Here is an 18810-nt window from a genome sequence, read left to right as displayed (position 1 = left end):
GAGGAGGGCAGGGAGAAGACGTAATCAGAGAGAACGAGGAAGGGCACCTCTCAGGGTCCCCTGCACACCCCCAGGCACTGTGGATGGAGATGGAGAAGCGGCCGCCCTTTCCTGAGTCCTTTTTCAGACACTCAACCCTTCACACCTGAGGAAGGACCCCAATGTCCTTCTTCCCAACAGGGCCAGGGGCAGAGACACCCCTGGGGAGTGCGGACTCCCCAGCAGGTCCCCCTTTTCGAGGGCACTTCACCCAGAACAGAACCTAACGTCCAAGGAGCGAGGCTCCCAACAGAGGGCTTTCAAACACCAGAACCTGTCACTCCCGGAGCCCAGCCCCACCCGATCCTCTTCCCCTGCCCCGAAGCCAACCAGGAAGGACCCCACGGCTGCGTGGGCCGGCCAGGCTGCCTGTTACCTGACGTGGTGGCTGTGGTCTCAGAGCTGACGTCAAAGCACAGCCTCACGTGCACACTGCTGTTGAAGCCGATGGGCAGCGCCTCGGGCGTGAAGGTCATGGACACCTCCAGGCGAACCACAGGCCTTGAGCTAAATAAGACAGCGAAGTGGACCATGAGATGTGGCTGCAGGTCTTCTGTATCGGTGCTTGGCTCGGGACCCCAGGAGGCAGGGCAGACCCCTACCGGAGCACAGCCGCCCGGCCCAGGCTGCCCACGGTGATGTCAGCCAGGCCATCGCTGGTCACGTCCAGGCCACCGTCCACAGACACGCCGAAGTAGCGGAGTCCGGGGGCCACAGCCGCGGCTCGGATGTGCTGGGGAGGGAGAGACAGGCATCGGGGAGGGAAAGGGGAGTCCTTCGGACTTGGTTCAAATGAGCAAATCAACACCGGTCCCCACCTCTCAAGGGGAGCCCGCAGTTAGCTGGGAAGAGCAGGGCAGGGTCTCCCAGAGAAGAGGCGTCTGAATGGAAGACGTGTGGGCCTGAACAGGGGAGATGGGGAGTGGGGGTGGGTGGGCAGAGCAGGGCGGTCTAAGGAAACGGGAGGGCAGTTGGGTGTAAGGAGGCTTGATGTGAGGCCGGGTGTCTAATCAAACACAGGGCGGAGGATGGGGAGGTGGCAGGAGGGACAGAGCTGGGAGACAGCGGGAATGTTGGGGTGCACACGGGGCTGACAGGCTGCGCCCAGTGCCCGGCGTCTGGGATTATCCCGGGTTCCTGGTGGGCAGACGGGCCCAGAGGAGCCACGGGTCTCGGGGGAAGAGGCTGCTTTCCGTTGGGCGGTGGGGAGGGACCTGGTTCAGCCCCCGCCCCCCCCAGGCGAGGGGCTCCGGAGGCAGCTGGATAAACAGGACAGAAGCTGAGGAGAGAAACCAGTTAGAGGGGGCGGAAGTGCCATAAAAGATATAGCATGAGCCCTCCCCGGCTTGGCTCAGTGGATAGAGCGTCAGCCTGCGGACTTGAAGGGGCCCAGGTTGGATTCCGGTCAAGGGCACATGCCCAGTTGTAAGCTCCATCCCCAGTGGGGGACTTGCAGGAGGCAGCCAATCCATGATTCTCTCTCATCATGGATGTTTCTCTCTCTCTCTTCCTTCCTCTCTGAAATATATATATATTTTTTTAAAAAAAAGAAGTATGTGTCTATCATTTTACTAAAAAAGAAAAGAGATATAGCATGAGAGGTTGGCAGTAGAGCGCTGGGGGTGAGCACTCAGGCACGGAGGCTTGGGCGGGGTTAGGAGCCGGAGGAGGGACCGCAGAGGAGGGAGGAGGATCTGAGCAGGGCCACGCGCGAATGCCAGGGAGGGCGGAACAGGTCAGGTAGACAGAGGTTGTCGCTAGCTCTTGCCCCACCTGACGGCCCGGGAACCTCCCACCAGCCTGAGTGACCTCTGCCCTTCGCTGGGGACCCCAGCCCTACGGGACTGCCTGGCACTCAGCCCAGGAACTAACTTGGGGCTCAGGCCATTGCGCCTGGGGGGTCGCTGTCCCAGAGGAGAGGCGGAGAGGGCCCGCGGGTTACCTGCGAGGGGCTGGCGGACAGGCCGTCTGGGAGCCCGTTGTAAATGTACACGCTGCCGAAGCTGGCGCCGTCATCGGCCCCCGAGCCCTCCAGGGGGGCGCCGATGGCCACGTCCGTGAGTGAATCCTGACTGAGGTCCCCCACTGTTGCCATGGCAAAGCCAAAGCGGGCATCAGGGAACCCAGGCTGCCCGCTCAGCGTGCGTGCCAAGGAGAAGGAACCATCCTGTGAAGCAAACGGGCGGCTCAGCCCTGGAGACAGGGACGCAGGGTGCCCTCCCCATCGCCCCCCGGGGAGGCATGCTCCCTGGGCTCAGAGCAGGCAGGGGCCCTCCCCAGCTGGCACAGTGAGCGAGCAGAAGAGCTGGCTCCTGTGCCCTCTGCTCCCGCAGTGGGCAGCACTGGGCTGGCCGCTGGGAGGCCTGGCTTCTGGTCTTGGCTCTTCCCCACACTTGATTGTGAACTTGGACAAGTCCTAACATCACCGAGCCTCAGCTTCCGGCCTGTGAAGTGGGATGGCTGCTCCCTCCCAGGTGCTAGAGAAGCCGGTGAGATGCTGGACGAAGCCTGCGTTACTGCCTGGCTACCGCCGGGGGGTGGAGTCGCCACCACCGATGTGAGGTGATGAGATGGGGAGATGAGGAAGTGGGGTGCAGGGGGGAGGGAGCCGCTGTCTTCCCTGAGCATCGCCCCATCACCGCCTTGGCGATTCCACCTTCGCCACCCCTGCACCAGGCCGGTGGCCGCAGCCTGCCCAACCCTGCGGGGCTCATCATATATCTTTTATGGCATTTCCGCCCCCTCCCACTGGTTTCTCTCCTCAGCTTCGGACCTGTATGTCCAGCTGCCTCCTGAGCCCCTCGCCTGGGGGTGGGGCCTGAAGCAGGTCCCTCCTCTCTGCCCAACGGAAAGCAGCCTCTCCCCCTGAGACCCGTGGCTCCTCTGGGCCCGTCTGCCCACCAGGAACCAGGATAACCCCAGATACCGGGCACTGGGCACAGCCTGCCAGCCCCGTGTGCACCCCACCTGCTCATGCAGGCGGTACACGTAGACTCGGCCTTCCTGCCCGCGGACGTGGTAGAACGGAGCCGCCACCAGCAAGAGGTCCGTGGTTCCGTCCATGTCGATGTCCACGGGGCACAGCTCAGAGCCGAAATACGAGCCCATCTGCAGCCCAGGGAGAGCTGGCTCACAGGGTGCAGAGGGTCCTCCCCCAACCCCCACTGAGGCCACCGCTCTGGGGCATTCCAGGTGGATCTGCTCACCAGGGCACACAGGAGGCCGGAGAGCAGCCCGCCCCCGCCCCGCGGGGCACCGCTGGCCATCCGACACGCAGGGCCAGGGCAGAGGCGCTGCGTTCCGCCCAGGCTGGGCCCCCTACCCACCCACACCCACCCAGCCGCGGTGTGCCTGGAGCCCCTCCCTTCCCCTCGGGCCTCCGATCCCCATCTGTAGCGATGGAGGGTGGGCGGTCCGGTCCTTCCCCGGCAAGTACCTGCTCTCCCTCCAGCACTTGCACGAAGTTGTCCTCCCTGCCCTCCTTCCGGAGCTCAAACACGGCCCCTCGGTGCTTGTGCCGGGGCGCGCCGGCCACGTAGGCAGGCCCACGGGCCTTGTGCAGCTCCGCCAGCGAGTAACCTGGGGCAGGGGCGTGGCCGTGACCAGGAGCTCCCCTGGGCCCCGCCTTTGCCCGCCCCCCTTGCCCCTGCCCCACCACCTTCCAGCCAGGCCTTCGGAGTGGCCCTCGCAGGAGGACAAACAAGGAGACTGTCCGTCTTATCCTCTTACAATTGGCATCAGGGAGCTCGCCCACTTGCCCACTGCTGCTGGTCACATACACGTGCCCACCACACAGAGCTGATAGGCACACATCACGCTCTAAACACATGCATCCGCAGGCCCACCCGTATAGAAGAGCTGAGGTGAGGGGTGGAGGGAGGCCCCGCCTTCCCTAGGCAGCCATCCAGGGCCCTCCCAGGAATCCGGTACTGAGCAGGCCCTGTCCCCTCCCAGGAGCCCTAATTTTCAGCTTCCAGATCCCTAACCAGGGTCCATCCCTCAGTCCACGGAAGCCTCGTGCAGCACAAGGCGAAACCTCAGTGTCCCCAGGTGGTCTCCACGCCCCGCCCTCTCCCAAGTGGTCTCCACGCCCCGCCCTCACCCAAGTGGTCCCCAGGCCCCGCCCTCACCCAGGTGGTCCCCACACCCACCCTCACCCAGGTGTTCCCCCGAGCCTCCGCCCTCACCCACCCAGGTGGTCTCCACGCCCCGCCCTCACCCAGGTGGTCCCAGGCCCCGCCCTCACCCAGGTGGTCTCCACACCCCACCCTCTCCCAGGTGGTCCCCAGGCCCCGCCCTCTCTCAGGTGGTCCCAGGTCCCGCCCTCACCCAGGTGGTCTCCGGCCCCACCCTCACCCATGTGGTCCCAGGTCCCACCCTCACCCAGGTGGTCCCAGGCCCCGCCCTCACCCAGGTGGTCCCAGGCCCCGCCCTCCCCCAGATGGTCCCCAGACCCCGCCCTCTCCCAGGTGGTCCCCAGGCCCCGCCCTCCCCCAGGTGGTCCCCAGACCCCGCCCTCTCCCAGGTGGTCCCCAGGCCCCGCCCTCACCCAGGTGGTCCTGGGCCCCGCCCTCACCCAGGTGGTCCCCGGGCCCCGCCCTCACCCAGGTAGCTGTGCTTTCCAGCCTTGTTGTCCACCACCGTCTGGTTCAGGAAGCGGCCCCGGCAGCTGTGCCTGTCATAGAGCAACACGCCCCCGGACCAATCAAAGGCCCCCACAGCACCGAGCAGCAGCTGCCCCTGCAGGGGACCAGGATTAGAGGCTGTTTGAGCTGGCAGTGCCCGGGGTCAGCCACTGTGACCTCGGGTCTACCGGCCAGCACAGCGAACCGTGTGCTGTGGGGGGAGAGGGGCGCTCCGCCGCCCTGGGCCCAGCTGGCCAGCCTTGCAGGAGGAAGGTGAGCTGGCAAACACTGGTTCCTGCCTTATACCCATGACACCGTCCCTCTAATACCAACAACCCCGGAGCAGAAGCCGGCCCAGGCCCAGGCGTGAAGGAAGCACGGAAAGAAGAGACTGAGAAGAGAGTGCTCGTCTCCTTCTTCCCAGGTTGCCCAGCCCGGGCTGAGTGACAGTTCTAGCCGTGCTTCTCCCATGCACGAGGGCCCCGCCCTGCCCTCCGTGCCTGCGGCTCGGCCCCCCTGTGGGAACAGTGTCTCTGGTGGGGAGAAGTAGGCAACTCGGCAAGCTGGCCCAGGCCAAAGCCTGCTCCCAGTGTGTGTTTTAAGAAGAGATCCATCCTTGAGCACACAGAACAAGATGACCCCATGATGAATACGGCCTTTCGGGGCTCCAGATGAGGTTACCCTAACGTGGCTCCTTCAGAGGCACGGCCAGGAAGCAGAGCTGCTCTGTGGCCCAGGCCCCGAGTCCCCGGGCACTGCTGGGCCCCCCTCCACGGCGAGCCTGCCTCGTGCTGAGGCGGCCACGTACCTCATTCAGGATCCGGGCGCTGAACCCGACCTGTGCCAGCTGGAAGTGGAGGGCTTCTCCGACCGTGCCTGGAAGCCAAGACGCCCAGTGAGATGCTGCTCTGGGCAAGGTGGAGGGAGCAACCGAGCCAGGGAAGGGTCCATCCAGCCTGGCCTTGCTCCCAGACAGAACTGGGTTTGGTGGGATGGGATCAGATCCAAGCGGAGAGCAGAGATGTGGGTCCTGCTTTAGCAGCCACCGGACAAGAGCTTGGGCAGTTCCCTCCCTCCTTCGGGGGGACCTCGGACTCCTCATCTGGGAGCAGGAACCACATCCAGTCATCCTTCTTTCTCCCGTACCTGGTCAGCTCGTCCGAGCTGCATGGAGATTAAGGGAAGTGCACAGGCCTGGGGAGATGGCTGCCTTTTTAGAGATGGAACAGCTCAAAGAGGTGATAAGAGCTGCCCTGAGCCGAAATTGGTTTGGCTCAGTGGATAGAGCGTCGGCTTGCGGACTGAAAGGTCCCAGGTTTGATTCCCGTCAAGGGCATGTACCTTGGTTGGGGACATATCCCCAGTGGGGGGTGTGCAAGAGGCAGCTGATGGATGTTTCTCTCTCATCGATGTTTCTAACTCTCTATCCCTTCCCCTTCCTCTCTGTAAAAAATCAATAAAATATATTTAATTAAAAAAAAAAAAAGTGTTGCCCTGAGTGTCAGGTGGAGGGAGGCCAGGGGTGGGGCTGGAGGGCGGGGCTTGGACCTCGGCCCCCGGAGCCCTCACCTTCCATGGGAACGATCCTTTGCTGCAGTTGGCTCAGCAGCCCATCCAGCGCCGCGTAGTTGGTCACCTTGAAGGCGTGGGTCTCCGTGGGCTCCGAGGCGATCAACTTCAGTTCCTCCTCAGTCTTAGGCTTTGTGAATGCCTCTCCCACCTGCATAGAGGCCCCGGATCCATGGATCCACACCGTGAGGATCCTCCTGAGGCCCGAGGCCTCTCCAGGCCCAGGGAGGGGGCCGGCCTCGCCGCCTGGCCTTCAGGGCCTACACCTCCTGCCCCCTACTTCCCGGGCTCCCTGTTCTCCCCCAAACACACACCGTCGTTTTCCCAATCTATATGTGCTGTCCTCCCCCTCACCTCTGCACACTCTGCTCCCTCTGCCTGCAGCACTCTTCCCTCCTCCCCCGAGCCCCGGCCAGTCTGTCCTCCAAGACTCAGCTCACCACCGTCTCCTCCAGGACCACCCCCCACCCCGCCCTGATGTGGCTCCCGGAGTTACCACGGCTCTCCCCATCCCCGCTAAGCCAGTGAGCTATGCCCACACTGGGGAAACGAGCCTCTGTGGGAGGGGTGTGGTACCCGGGACACGAGGCAGGGAGAAAAGGAGTTGGGAGTGTGAATGGAACAGGGTTTGGTAAACTGCTCACAGAAGCCCCTTCCAGGAACCCCGGCTCCTCCGCCTGCTCCCAGCTCTTACCCCAATGGCAAAGCGCTCAACACCTTGCATCTTTGGGGAGCTGATGACAGTGGTGAGGTCGAGGGGGTCCATGAATATCTCCCCATCGGTGAGCACCACCATGACCTTCTTGGCCTCTTTTCTGGAGCCGTGGATCGGTGAGAAGATGTTGTCTCTAAGGAGGGAGAGTGCAGGGAGTGGGGGACTTGGCCAGAGAGATGGCCGAGCTTGGGGAGATGTGATTCACAAACCTGTTTTGGAATTGGAGAGGATTGAGGTGCCCTCCCAGGGAAACCAAGGCCTAGGGAGGGTGGGGATGCACCTATGGCACACGGCAGGGCTGGGTGGGGGTGGGGCACCTGCTCCCAACAGAAAGGTGCTGGGCCGCACAGGGAATAGATTTGTGTGGGAATAACCAGGACATTATGAACAGGGGCTAATATTTACAAAGCACGTATGTGCCAGGCACTGTCATAGGCACTTTATGTAATCTAATCCCTTTAATCCTCACAGAATCCTCTAAGGCACATGTGTCAAACACAAGGCCCTCGGGCCAAATCCGTCCCGCCAGGCCTTGCAATGTGGCCCGCACCGCGCTGTCATCACTGCACTCCGCTGCGTTTCCATCACAATGACAGTTTATGACTGTTCAGTAAACCATTCGGCCCGCGATTTAGGCTGGATTTTAGATTTTGGCCCCTTCTCTGATTGAGTTCGACACCCCTAGAGTCTAAGGCAAGGGCTATTATCATTCTCATTGTAAAAGCGAGAACCAAGCATGGAGAGGACAGGCACCCAGGTCCCCAAGTACAGACTGGCGCTGGGGTGTGGACCCAGGCAGCCCAGCCACCAAGCACAGCGCTGTCTGCACTGAGCTCTACTGCCGCCCTCAAGAGACGTCCTCAGAAGACTCTTTGGAGGACTGTCCCGAGGTGTCATTCATCAGCCAAGGCTGGATTGAAAGACCTCACATTCTCCTCTTAACCGAGGAGGAGCTAGGACCCTGATCCTCTCCTCTTCTCTTTACAGGTCTGTCCTGCCACCTCTCCAGGCATGACGCCTCAAAGCCTCTGGGTAGGGATGCCAGCCAGTGCCCAGTAGGTGTTCAGGTCATTCCCGCTGCCCTCACACTCACAGGACATGCTGCATGGCGGAGGCTGTCTTGGTGACATTCTTCACTTGAGTGATGTTCTGGACTTTGCTGAGGGAGGCCATCGCATCCTGGCTGTACCAAAGGTCAAACTCAGTCTGTATCACGGCTCCGTACTGCACCAGGGCAAAGCTGCACTGGAGGGAGGGGCAGAGAGAAGAGGAGGCTGGCAGAGTCACCATGCCCTGGGGAGTGAGGGATGCTGAGGAAGAATCCACTCATTCCTCTTTGCTTAAGGCAAGAGGCGGTGCTAAGGCAGAGAAAGATGTGACAGTGACAGCTCCCAGTGGATCGCAGACTTCTCCCTGAACCCATGTCCTTGTGTCTGCCCTCTCCCCTGCCTATTCACCATGTGACTTTCTTTGGTCTTTGGGAAACCAGCAAATGGAAAACAACCAGAGACATGAAAAGTGCTTGTGTGCATTAGGTCTTGCCCTCTTGGAATGTTGCAGCCATGAAATCGTTGGGCTGACCTGCTGGAGACACATGGCCAGACAAGTGAGGCCAACCAGTCCCAGCCAAGTAACCAGACATCTGCAGCTGCAGGAAAAAATTCAGGCAAGACCAGCAGCAGAAGAACCACCCAGCTGAGCCCAGCCCGAAGAGCTGACCCATAAGACTGTGAGCAGATCAATGGTAGCTGTTTTGGGGTGTTTGTTCATAGCGATATAGAGAGCAACAGACTGTGTGCATCTGGCTCCTAGGGAAGCCCACCTCAAAGCACTTCTCATAGATCTTCCTCATCATGTTGGAGATGAAGTCTTTGGCTCTCTGGAAGTCTGGGGGATCAATGCTTCCCGAGCCATCCAGGACGATGGCGATCTCGGTGCCTGGGCCAAAACAGGGAGCAGGTCAGCAGTGGGCATGGAACTGGGGCAGGAGTGAGGGTGGCATGTCCTCTCGTATAGGACGCTCACCCCATTCAAGCCCCAAGGTCTCAGTTCAGGGAAGAAGTTGGTGAAGCTCCCGACAGTGAAGCCTTGTCTCAGAGGCAGCGAAAGAGCCAGGACCTGCTCCAGCTGACTCTGTGAGCCACTCCCATCTCCTACTCTCTGGGCCTCAGTTTCCACATCAGTAAGATGGAGGGGGCAGAGCTGGGGGTGGTTAGGCCTGTAGAATCCAGACAGTAGAATCCAGCCACTATTGCCCATCTCCTGGACCTAGGCACCTCTCATCCCTGGAGTTGCCAACCTAGGCATCAATCAGCTCTGAGAGCCTCAGAGAGCAACACAAATCTGTCTCTACTCACCAGCTCCTTCCTCCTCCTCCACCTCCACTTCTTCCTCTTCCTTTGCCTCCAGAGCCCGGCGCTGCCTGGCTGTATTCTCAGGGCTTCCCTTTTTGTTCCTGTAGCAGTCTCCAGCATCCACATGTGCCTCAGGGTTTAGGAGATTTTCTTTAAAAATACACACGAAAGAGCTCAGCATCAGACAGCCTCCTTGTTCACCTCAGGCAAGCCCACACTTAGCCCGTGGCCTGTGTCCTTCTCTCTCTGCCATGGGCAGGTGCCCCTTTTTGGAGACTCAAGGAAACCTCCCTAAGGCTGTCCAAGGCCAGGGAGTATCCTCACCAATGTCATTGAAAGAGACCAGGGCCTGGTGACTGAGGTTGGAGGCCAGCAGGCTGCAGGTGCCTGTGAGTTCCGAGCTGAGGCTGTGGGGCCGCCGGGCCACCTCTTGAATGCAGACCTGGGGGGGAGAGGGAGAAAGGAGGAGGGAAAATCTGGGTCACCCCCAGCCCAGGCCCCTGAGTCACAGCTACCCAGAGCCACATGCCTCAACCAGGCAGGGGATGCAGGAACAGCTGGCTCAGCCCTCACCAGAGGCAGACACTGGTGCCAGGGTCAGAGCTGAGATGAGCCCTGGCGTTGGCACCAGGGAGACACCCGGCCTTGGCTCTGAGAAGAGGGTGCCAGTCAGGACCGGCATGAATACGGGTTTGCCATAGGGGTCTGTCCCAGCCGCCCCGAGCCCTCCGGCCTCCTGCCCGGGCACACTCACCAAAACACCGTGGTGGTTCCGGGCAACTGTCACTCCCCGGTGCCTGCCCTTCGGGACGGGGACGTGCTCTGAAACAGCGAAGTCCAGGTGAGGTGGGAGGGACACAGGGAGGCCACCCTGGAGCCAAGGTCAGCGAGGGCACAGGGCTTGGCCAGATGGTGGTGGGCACCTAGAAATAACTGAGACTGGGCTCTCCTCCAGGGCCCCCGTCTGGTGGGGCCGGCGGGAAGAGGAGCAGGAGGGGGGGTGTGCAGTGCGGGGAGGTGTGCAGGATGCTGAGGGACTGGCTATATGGAACGATGGGCCCTCCAGACCGTCTCTGGGGAATCCTACTGCCCCACAACCCTAGGGGCAGATGCGGTCACTCCTTCCTCTCTCTCCCCATGTGGGCCTCGGGCACGGTCTCATTTTTGTGTTTTTTTTTTTTTTAATTTATTTTTACTTGTATTGATTTCAGAGAGGGGGGGGGGGGGAGAGAGAGAGAGAGAGAGAGAGAGAGAGAGAGAGAGAGAGAGAGAGAGAGAGAGAGAGAGAGAGAGAGAGAGAAACATTCATGAGGAGAGAGAATCATGGATTGGCTACCTCCGGCATGCCCCCTAGGGGGAATTGAGCCCGAAACCTGGGCATGTGCCCTGACCGGGATTCGAACCCAGACCCTATGGTCTACAGGCTGACGCTCTATCCACTGAGCCAAACAGACCAGGGCAACGGTCTCATTTGGAAGCACTAGATCACCCTGTCACTCTGCTGGACTGTGCCCCCTTCTGAGGTTGTTCAACACGGTGTCTCTCACAGAGACAAGGTTTCTGCCACTCACAGCGGAGGGGCCACCGGCAAGTGTGTGCCTTGAGGAGGACTGAGGGGGATGGACAGAGTTTGGTTAATAAATGAGTATGGTTCATTCATTCATTCATTCATTCAAACAGCATCTATTGAGCGCCTAGTAGGTGCCAGGTCCCCTGTGGGACATCGGGGTGGCCACAGTTAGATTGGGAGGGGAGGGACAGATGCCACTGGGGTGTGATCAGTTGGGATAGGTTAGGTTTTGGAACCAGGTGAAACTGGGTTTGGATCTGTGGTGCCCCCAATAGTGTGTGTGTGACCTTAGTCATACTGGTAACCAGAGGACTTCTCTGAGCCGGCGGTTCCTCTTCTGTCCAATGGTACGGTTTTGAGGGTTAAGAGGATGAGGAAGTACTAAGCATGGGGAACACGCAATACATGTTAGGCATGTTTTTGCTGTTGGATTGGGTCAGGAGAGGTGGGCGGGGATTAGGGTTGGGTTGGGATGGGATTGGGCATTGGGATAGAAAGTGAGCTGGCGGGGAGGGAGGAGGTCTCTAGAAAGAGGTCCAGGGAGCATTCCCTGGAGCTGGGCCTGACTCACCTACGGGCTGGCAAAGGATCTCGTCCCAGGTGAGGAAACACCGATGCAGGGGCCCTGCCGTCCTGCGGGTTGTAGGGCTGGTGACCAGGAGCCTGAGTGGGAGGGCGGACCGCAGAGTTGCAGCTTGCCGATACCTTCCCCCTCCCTGGCCGCCCACGCACAGTCTGCCCGCCCCAGGCCCACGAGCTCACAGGCAGCGAGGGCCACCCAGCTGGTGCCCCATCCTATGAGTCAGTCAGAATCAGAGGTGGGAGTGGGTACCTCCACCTAATTAAGCCTCAGAAGATGTGATGCCCAACAGCAAACTCTGCCCCTCACACCACCCACCCCAAGCTCAGCCTAAGCCTCCCCACTCCCCATGCTGCCTGGGCAGGCGGGGCTGCCGGAGGCAGGCAGTGAGCGACCAGCCTGGGGCTGTGAGGAAGCAGTGCTGGGGCAGGGGCCCTGAGGCCGGGCTTGGCGACAACCAGCCAAGTTCAAGGTCTCCGTGTGAGGGCAGCGGAGGGCTTCCCAAAAGGGAAGAACGAAATCAGTCTATGGCTCGAAAGGTCATAACGGGGCTATGGGTTGGGGGGAGGGCAGGAAGGAGGTACATCTCCACTTCTCCCCCTTCCCCCCCATCCATCTACATCTTCCAAAGTTATACAACGGCCCTTTTGCCAAAACCGGTTTGGCTCAGTGGATAGAGCATCGTTGGCCTGCAGACTGAAAGGTCCCGGGATCGATTCCAGTCAAGGGCACATCCCCAGTTGGGGGTGTGCAGGAGGCACCTTGGTTGCAGGCACATCCCCAGTTGGGATTGTGCAGGAGGCAGCTAATCGATGATTCTCTCATCGATGTTTCTAGCTCTCTATCCCTCTCTCTTCCTCTCTGTAAAAAAAAAATCGATAAAATATATTTAAAAATAAATAAATAAAATAAAATGGCCCTTCTGTCTGTCATCTCATTGAGGCAGCAGTGGCAGCTGCTGCTCTTCGAGTGCCTCTTCGCCGGCCCAGGACGACAAGAAGAAAGCTGCTGGAAGGCCGGCCGGGAAAGACAAAGGCCCAGTGAACAAACCTGGGGCAAGGCCAGAAAGAAGGCGTGGTCCAAAGGGAGAGTCGGGGCAAGCTCAATCACCCAGTCTTGTCTGACAAAGCACCACATGGCAAACTGAAAGGAAGTCCCCAGTGATGGGCTTATCATGGCCCCGCCATTGTCTCTGAGAGACGGGAGACCCCAGCTCCTCGCCAGGACGGCCCGGGAGCTTCTCAGGAAGGACTTGCTAAACTAGCTTCAGCACACAGAGCTCCAGTCATGCACACCGGAAACACCGAGGGAGGGGGCACCCCGCCACTGGCGAAGATGTGTGAGCACCAGGCCCCACCAGCCGTACATTTTGAAAAGTAAAACTTTATTAAATTTTAAAAAGTATAAAATACCTCCTTCACTATCTCCACGGTTGATAGGCTAATGAGAGCATCTATGCCCATGTGTGTGCCCCACCAGCCTAACTGACCCAGGCTGACTTCCACCCCAGGCCCCCCACTGCCAGAGCCAGTGGACACCTTCCCGACACCTTCTTCCTCAGCCTCTCAGCAGCCTGGGCCTAAGTGACAGTCCCCTCCCGGAACCCTTTCTCCTTGACCTCTCCGGCCTTTCTGTGACTCCTCCCCAGGCCCCTTCGCCGGCTGACTTCTCACCGGAGTCCTGAGGCTTGGTCTTGCTTCCTTGCCAGCACACCTTCCCTAGTGACCCTCACCACCAACCCATGGCTTCCATCCACCCACCGATGCTGAGAGTCCCACCTCTGCATCTGCGGCCCTCGCATCCTTCCAGCAGAGGGCAGACCAGCATGGCCGTAGGAAGCAGAAATATTTTTCCCATTGATTTTTTTTTTTTTTTTTTTTTTTTTTTTGAGAGAGAGAAAAGGGGAGGGAAAGAGAGGGAGGGCAGAAAGGGGGAGGAACATCAATGTGAGAGACACATCAATTGGTGTAAGAAACCTCTGGGACAACTTCAAGCGAACCAACATCAGAATTATTGGGGTCCCAGAAGATGAGAGAGAGCAAGATATCGAAAACATACTGAAAGAAATAGTGACAGAAAACTTCCCCCACCTGGTGAAAGAATTAGACTTACAAGTCCAGGAAGCGCATAGAACCCCAAACAAAAGGAATCCAAAGAGGACCACACCGAGACACATCATTATTAAAATTCCAAGAGCAAAAGACAAAGAGAGAATATTAAAAGAAGCAAGAGCAAAGAAGGTAGTAATCTATAAAGGAGCACCTATACGATTGTCAGCTGACTTCTCAACAGAAACCATGCAGGCCAGACGGGAATGACAAGAAATATTCAAGGTGATGAATAGCAAGAACCTACAGCCAAAAATAATCTACCCAGCAAAGCTATCACTCAGAATCGAAGGCCAGATAAAGAGCTTCACTAATAAAAAAAAAAGCTAAAGGAGTTCATCACTGTCAAACCAGAATTATATGAATTGCTGAAGGGGGTTCTTTCAGAAGAGAAAGTAAACAAAGATAAAAATTATGAACAACAAATACGTAACTATCAACAAGTGAATCTAAAAACCAAGGAAATTAAAAAAATCTGATGAACAATATTAACTGTTGAATATAATAGAATCAGAGGTATGGAAGGGGAGTGAACTGACGATTCTTGGGGAAAAGGGGAGAGAGGGGCGTGGGAAGAGACTGAACATAAACTGTGCACCTATGGATGAGGACAATGGGGAGAGGGGAAAGGGCAGAGGGTGGGGTGGGAACCTGGTGGAGGAGAGCAATGGTGGGGGGGGGAAAAGGAACATTTGTAATAATATGAACAATAAAAACTTATAAAAAAAAAATTGGTGGGTCATGGAGGGACCGAGGGCGTGTGGCTGGAGACGGGAGCCTGGCGAGCGGCAGCAACAGAGCGCCTTCCTTCCCTCCTCCCCGCAGCCATCCTGACCCCCGTGCTCTCGCCTCATCTGTGGTAATGCCATCCAAACTGTGGTTTTGTGTTTTAAAATCGACTTGTAATTGACACAGTCATTCCCCTGCTGCAGTAGCTTCCCGCTCACTTAGAAAATACCCCTCTCTGCCGCCCACAGGGCCCTCCCTCCGCGATCCCGCCCCTCCTGCCTCTGAGACGGCCCCTCCCGCTCCTTCCCCCTCCAAGCCCCACTCCGTACCAGCTGGCTGCTGCCCTGCCCTCTGCCTCATCTCTGCCTCCCATGCCCAAGGCTGGCTCCTTCTCCACAGATGCCTTCTCCAACCTCATCGCCAGTCCCTCTGCCTCCAGTCACCCCGTTTTATTTCCTCCGGAGCCTGTCCCCACTGTAGTATCCTGCCTACATGTTCACATGCTCCTATCTGTCCCTCCCAGCGGCCTGCAAGCTCCCCAAGGATCTCGTCTATCTCGTTGTTCCCAGGGTCTGGACAGTGCCCGGCCCAGAGCAGGGCCTCAGGGGGTATCTGCTGAGTGAGGACGAACTGACAGCCCAGGCGCAGGCGAGGGGACTAACCTCGGGCAGGACTGAGGGGTGGAGAGCTGGGTGCAGCTGAACTCTGTAGGCTCCGTAGCTGAGCCCCCAAATTAGGTCACCTGCTCCGCACCCCTGCCTCTCCTCCCTCCCCGGGCTCCTCCCTGGGCTCCTCCCCAGCCTGAGCCTCAGCCCGGGCCCCGCGCGGCTCAGACTGCGCTCTGCCGCCCCAGCTGCCTGCTCTGCCTGCAGCCCTCCCCTCCCTCTTCCTGCTGAGAGTCTTCCCACCACCAGCTCCTCGGGAAGCCTTCCCCAAATGAAGGAGCAACGAGACCCTCCCTCCGAGCGGGCCAGGTGGCCTGACTAGAACCCATCCCACCCCTGGCTTTTTTTTTTTTTTTTTTAATATATTTTATTGATTTTTTACAGAGAGGAAGAGAGAGGGATAGAGAGTTAGAAACATCGATATGAGAGTATCATCGACCAGCTGCCTCTTGCACACCCCCCACCGGGGATGTGCCCGCAATCCAGGTACATGCCCCTGACCGGAATTGAACCTGGGACCTTTCAGTCCGCAGGCCGACGCTCTATCCACTGAGCCACACCGGTTTTGGCCCACCCCTGGCTTTTGTTCCCGCAGAGACCACGAGGGCAGCTGCCAGGCCGTGCCCTGCGGAACCCAAGGTCGCCGTTCCCATCAGTCACGCGAGGCTGCGGCCTGCGGCTCAGTTTGAGCTGCCTCTGCCGCCGCCTCCTTATCGCCCCACCGAGGTGGGCGGTCTCCGGTCTCCAGGTTTGCTGACTGAGCGACTGATGAACCACCTAAGCAATAACAGAACCTGCCATCAGCCGACAGCCCACCTGATGGCTTCACCCAACTGGAGCCTGTCTCTCAGCCTATTCCACACCTTCCCCCCCCCCTGCCCCCAAGGCCTTCCTTCTGCCCCACTGCATCCCTGCGATGCTGCCAGCCTGGCTGCTGTATTTCAGGGGGACGCAGCATGAGGGAGAGGGGACCTGCCCTCACACGCGGGCAGGAGGCCTGCTCCCCTCTGCGGCTGGGGGCCCGCCGAGCACTTCCTGCCCCACAGTCGGCGTGGTCTCCGGCTCCGTCACTGCGGCAGGAGCCCAGGAGCCCTCCCACCACATCCTCCTGAGCCCCTCCACCCCAGCAGGTGTGCAGGGCCTTCGTGAGACCGGCCTGGGTGGGCTCAGAGCTCCTGCTCCGGGCTTCAAGCTTCCCTCCTCCGTGGAGGCCTGTCAGCTGCTGAGCGAGGGAGCCCTACGCCTGCCAGGCCTGGAGCCGGGGCGGGCCCACTGCGGCATCGGTGCCAGGGGATGAGGGGGAGATGGGCATAAACCACTCAGACTGAGACCCGGTGAGGACCAGTGTGAAGTTTGAGAGACCAAATGCCAGGCCCACGCATTAGCCTGATCCAGCAACCCCAGCGCTGGGCACATGCTGGGGGGAGGGCGGGCACTGGTCCACTGGGAACAGCCCAAATGGCTTCATCAGCACTGGTTACCCTAGCGACGAGACTGAGCCCCCAGCCTCAGGCAAGCCCCCGGGGGAATTCACAGGCTGTGGAGGGAGAGAGGCCTAACATAATAGTGCGCCTACTGTGCGCCTGGCTTATCCTGCGTTCAAGAACAAGCAGAACGGTTGCTTTCCAGTCTTTGTACCTTAGTTCTGAGTTAGATTTGCAGATGTGTACAGATAGTTCATATTTATGTATTGCACATAATCATGCTATTCAGCATCGATGCTATATTGTATTATATACAGTAAATAATAAAAGCCATGTACAGAGGGGAAAAAAGAACAAGCAGAACGGCCCAGCTGGCCTGGCTCAGAGGTTGAGCATCGATCTGAGAACCAGGAAGTCGGGGTTCCATTCCTTGTCAGGGCACAAGCCCGGGTTGCAGGCTGGATCCCCAGTGTGGGGTGTGCAGGAGGCAGCCGGCCCACGATTCTCTCTCGTCATTGATGTTTCTATCTCTCTCTCCTCCTCTCCCTTCCTCTCTGAAATCAATAAAAATATAGATGTAAAAAAATAAAAAGTAACCACGGCGCACCCCTCGTTCGTTTGACCCGCTGCTGGTACTGATCGTATGATTCACGGCATATCTCTTCCCTTTTCGGAACAACGAGCGTGCCCAGCCTGCCGCCATTCCACGCCGGGCTGCCAGACACACCCGCCCTGAGAGTCCTCCGGGGCTGGGCTCTGGCAGTGGAATCACTGAGCCCAAGGCCACGGGCACCTTCAGTTGAACCACACGCGGCAAACTTGTTCTCCGCGGTGGTTACACCAGCCTTCGTCCTCGCAAGTTTCTGTCCAGTCACATCCCTACTAACAGAGCGTCGTCAGATTTAGCATTTTGTGTGTCTCATGAGTGGGCACAGGTGATATTTTCAAAAGATAAGATATCGTGGTTGAGCTTCAATTTGGCCAGAAGCTATGCTAACCCCTTTAAAACGGGCGTGAGCTCAGAAGTCCTTGCATCAGCCGGGCGAGGCGGGGGGACCCTGGCCGTGGGAGAGAGGAGACGTGAGGCATCACGGGGGAGGCGTCGCTACGAATGTGGAGGGGAGCTGCCGCCGGGCCACCTGACCACAGCGGCCTCCTGGCCGCCTCCCCCTCCTGCTTCAGAATTTCCGTCTCTATTTTATTTTATTTTTTTAAATTATGTTTTGGTTGGTATTAGAGAGAGAAGAAAGGAGAAGGACAGAGAGACAGAAACTTCAATAATGAGAGAGAAACATCTATCAGCCGCCTCCTGCACGCCCCTTCCTGGGGATCGAGCCCGCAACCTGGGCATAATTGAAAGAGCGATCTCTTGGTTCATGGGTTGACGTTCAGAATTTCCTGTTTTGTTTTGTTGTTTGTTTGTTTTTTTAATATTTTTGTCACTGTCCAAAATCCCTACACTGAGCATGTGGTACTTTTGTAAGAGATAAAAGAGTCTTTAAAAAAGGTATCTAGCCCTAGCCGGTGTGGCTCAGTGGATAGAGCATCGGCCTGTGGACTGAAGGGTCCCAGATACAATTCCGGTCAAGGGCACAGGCCCAGGTTGCAGGCTTGATCCCTCGTAAGGGGCATGCGGGAGACACCGATCAATGATTCTCCCTCATCATTGATCTCTCTCTCTCTCTCTCTCTCTCTCTCTCTCTCTCTCTCTCTCTCTCTCTCTCTCTCTCTCTCCCCCTCTCCCTTCCTCTCTGAAATAAATTTTAAAAAACATATTTTAAAAACATTATCTATAATAATAAAAGCGTAAAATGCTCATTAGACTGGACGGCCAAACAGCGGAACAACCATCCAGATGACCTTCCGGACGACCTTCCAGAGGAAGCCGGGCCCTTGCATGAGCTTCGTGCATCAGGCCTCTAGTTTTAAAATAGTTTTGAAGTCCCGCCCCCGCCCCCCTCCCTCCCTTCCCCCCCTCACCTCAGCAGTGAAGACAGACAGGGCCGGGGCTCACAGCCTCTCCCTCCTCTCTCTCCTCCATGCCCAGGGGAAAGTGCGAGGAGGCTCTCCCCAGACTGGGGCGGGGTGGGGGGCAGGTGCCAAGGCCGTCTCCGGGGCCCCCTCCGTCCTCCGGCACCTGTGCCGGCCCCACTCACCAGGTCTGCTTGCTGCTGGGGTCTTGGTGCAAAAGGGAGCTGAGCACATACGGCCCGTGCTCCTCGGGAGTCACCCAGGGCCAGCTCACATCCACGTTGAAGGCCCCCAGAGGAGCCAGGCCTGTGAGGAAGAGAGGGATATTTAACAAAACATGCCCCTGGCCTTTCTGCCTGTTATCCCATCACGCCCTGCAGTGTCATCGACCCCGCTGTACAGATGAGAAAAGCAAGATTCCCAAGGTCCCTCTACCCCCCACCCTCTAACACACACACAAA

The 18810-nt window shown here is 58.5% G+C and overlaps 1 protein-coding gene across 1 annotated transcript in view; it reads right to left on the bottom strand.

The window, feature by feature from the left end:
• The window catches only part of ITGAE (integrin subunit alpha E), a 58052-nt gene that overhangs the window by 25802 nt on the left and 13440 nt on the right, over positions 1-18810 (bottom strand). Inside the window, exons 2-17 of the mRNA XM_036451795.2 lie at positions 18535-18655; positions 11444-11535; positions 10057-10124; positions 9627-9744; positions 9306-9452; positions 8771-8886; positions 8042-8193; positions 6928-7081; positions 6234-6384; positions 5473-5540; positions 4644-4779; positions 3476-3618; positions 3007-3147; positions 1982-2206; positions 642-772; positions 416-546 (exon numbers count right to left, since the gene is read on the bottom strand). Of these exons, the coding sequence (XP_036307688.1) occupies positions 416-546; positions 642-772; positions 1982-2206; positions 3007-3147; positions 3476-3618; positions 4644-4779; positions 5473-5540; positions 6234-6384; positions 6928-7081; positions 8042-8193; positions 8771-8886; positions 9306-9452; positions 9627-9744; positions 10057-10124; positions 11444-11535; positions 18535-18655 (2094 nt within the window). The remainder of the gene's footprint in view (positions 1-415; positions 547-641; positions 773-1981; positions 2207-3006; positions 3148-3475; positions 3619-4643; positions 4780-5472; positions 5541-6233; positions 6385-6927; positions 7082-8041; positions 8194-8770; positions 8887-9305; positions 9453-9626; positions 9745-10056; positions 10125-11443; positions 11536-18534; positions 18656-18810) is intronic.

Source organism: Pipistrellus kuhlii, unplaced genomic scaffold, assembly GCF_014108245.1.
Source record: "Pipistrellus kuhlii isolate mPipKuh1 unplaced genomic scaffold, mPipKuh1.p scaffold_m20_p_23, whole genome shotgun sequence".
NCBI classification, from domain to species: Eukaryota; Metazoa; Chordata; class Mammalia; order Chiroptera; family Vespertilionidae; genus Pipistrellus; species Pipistrellus kuhlii.
This window is presented reverse-complemented; position numbering and strand designations above follow the sequence as displayed.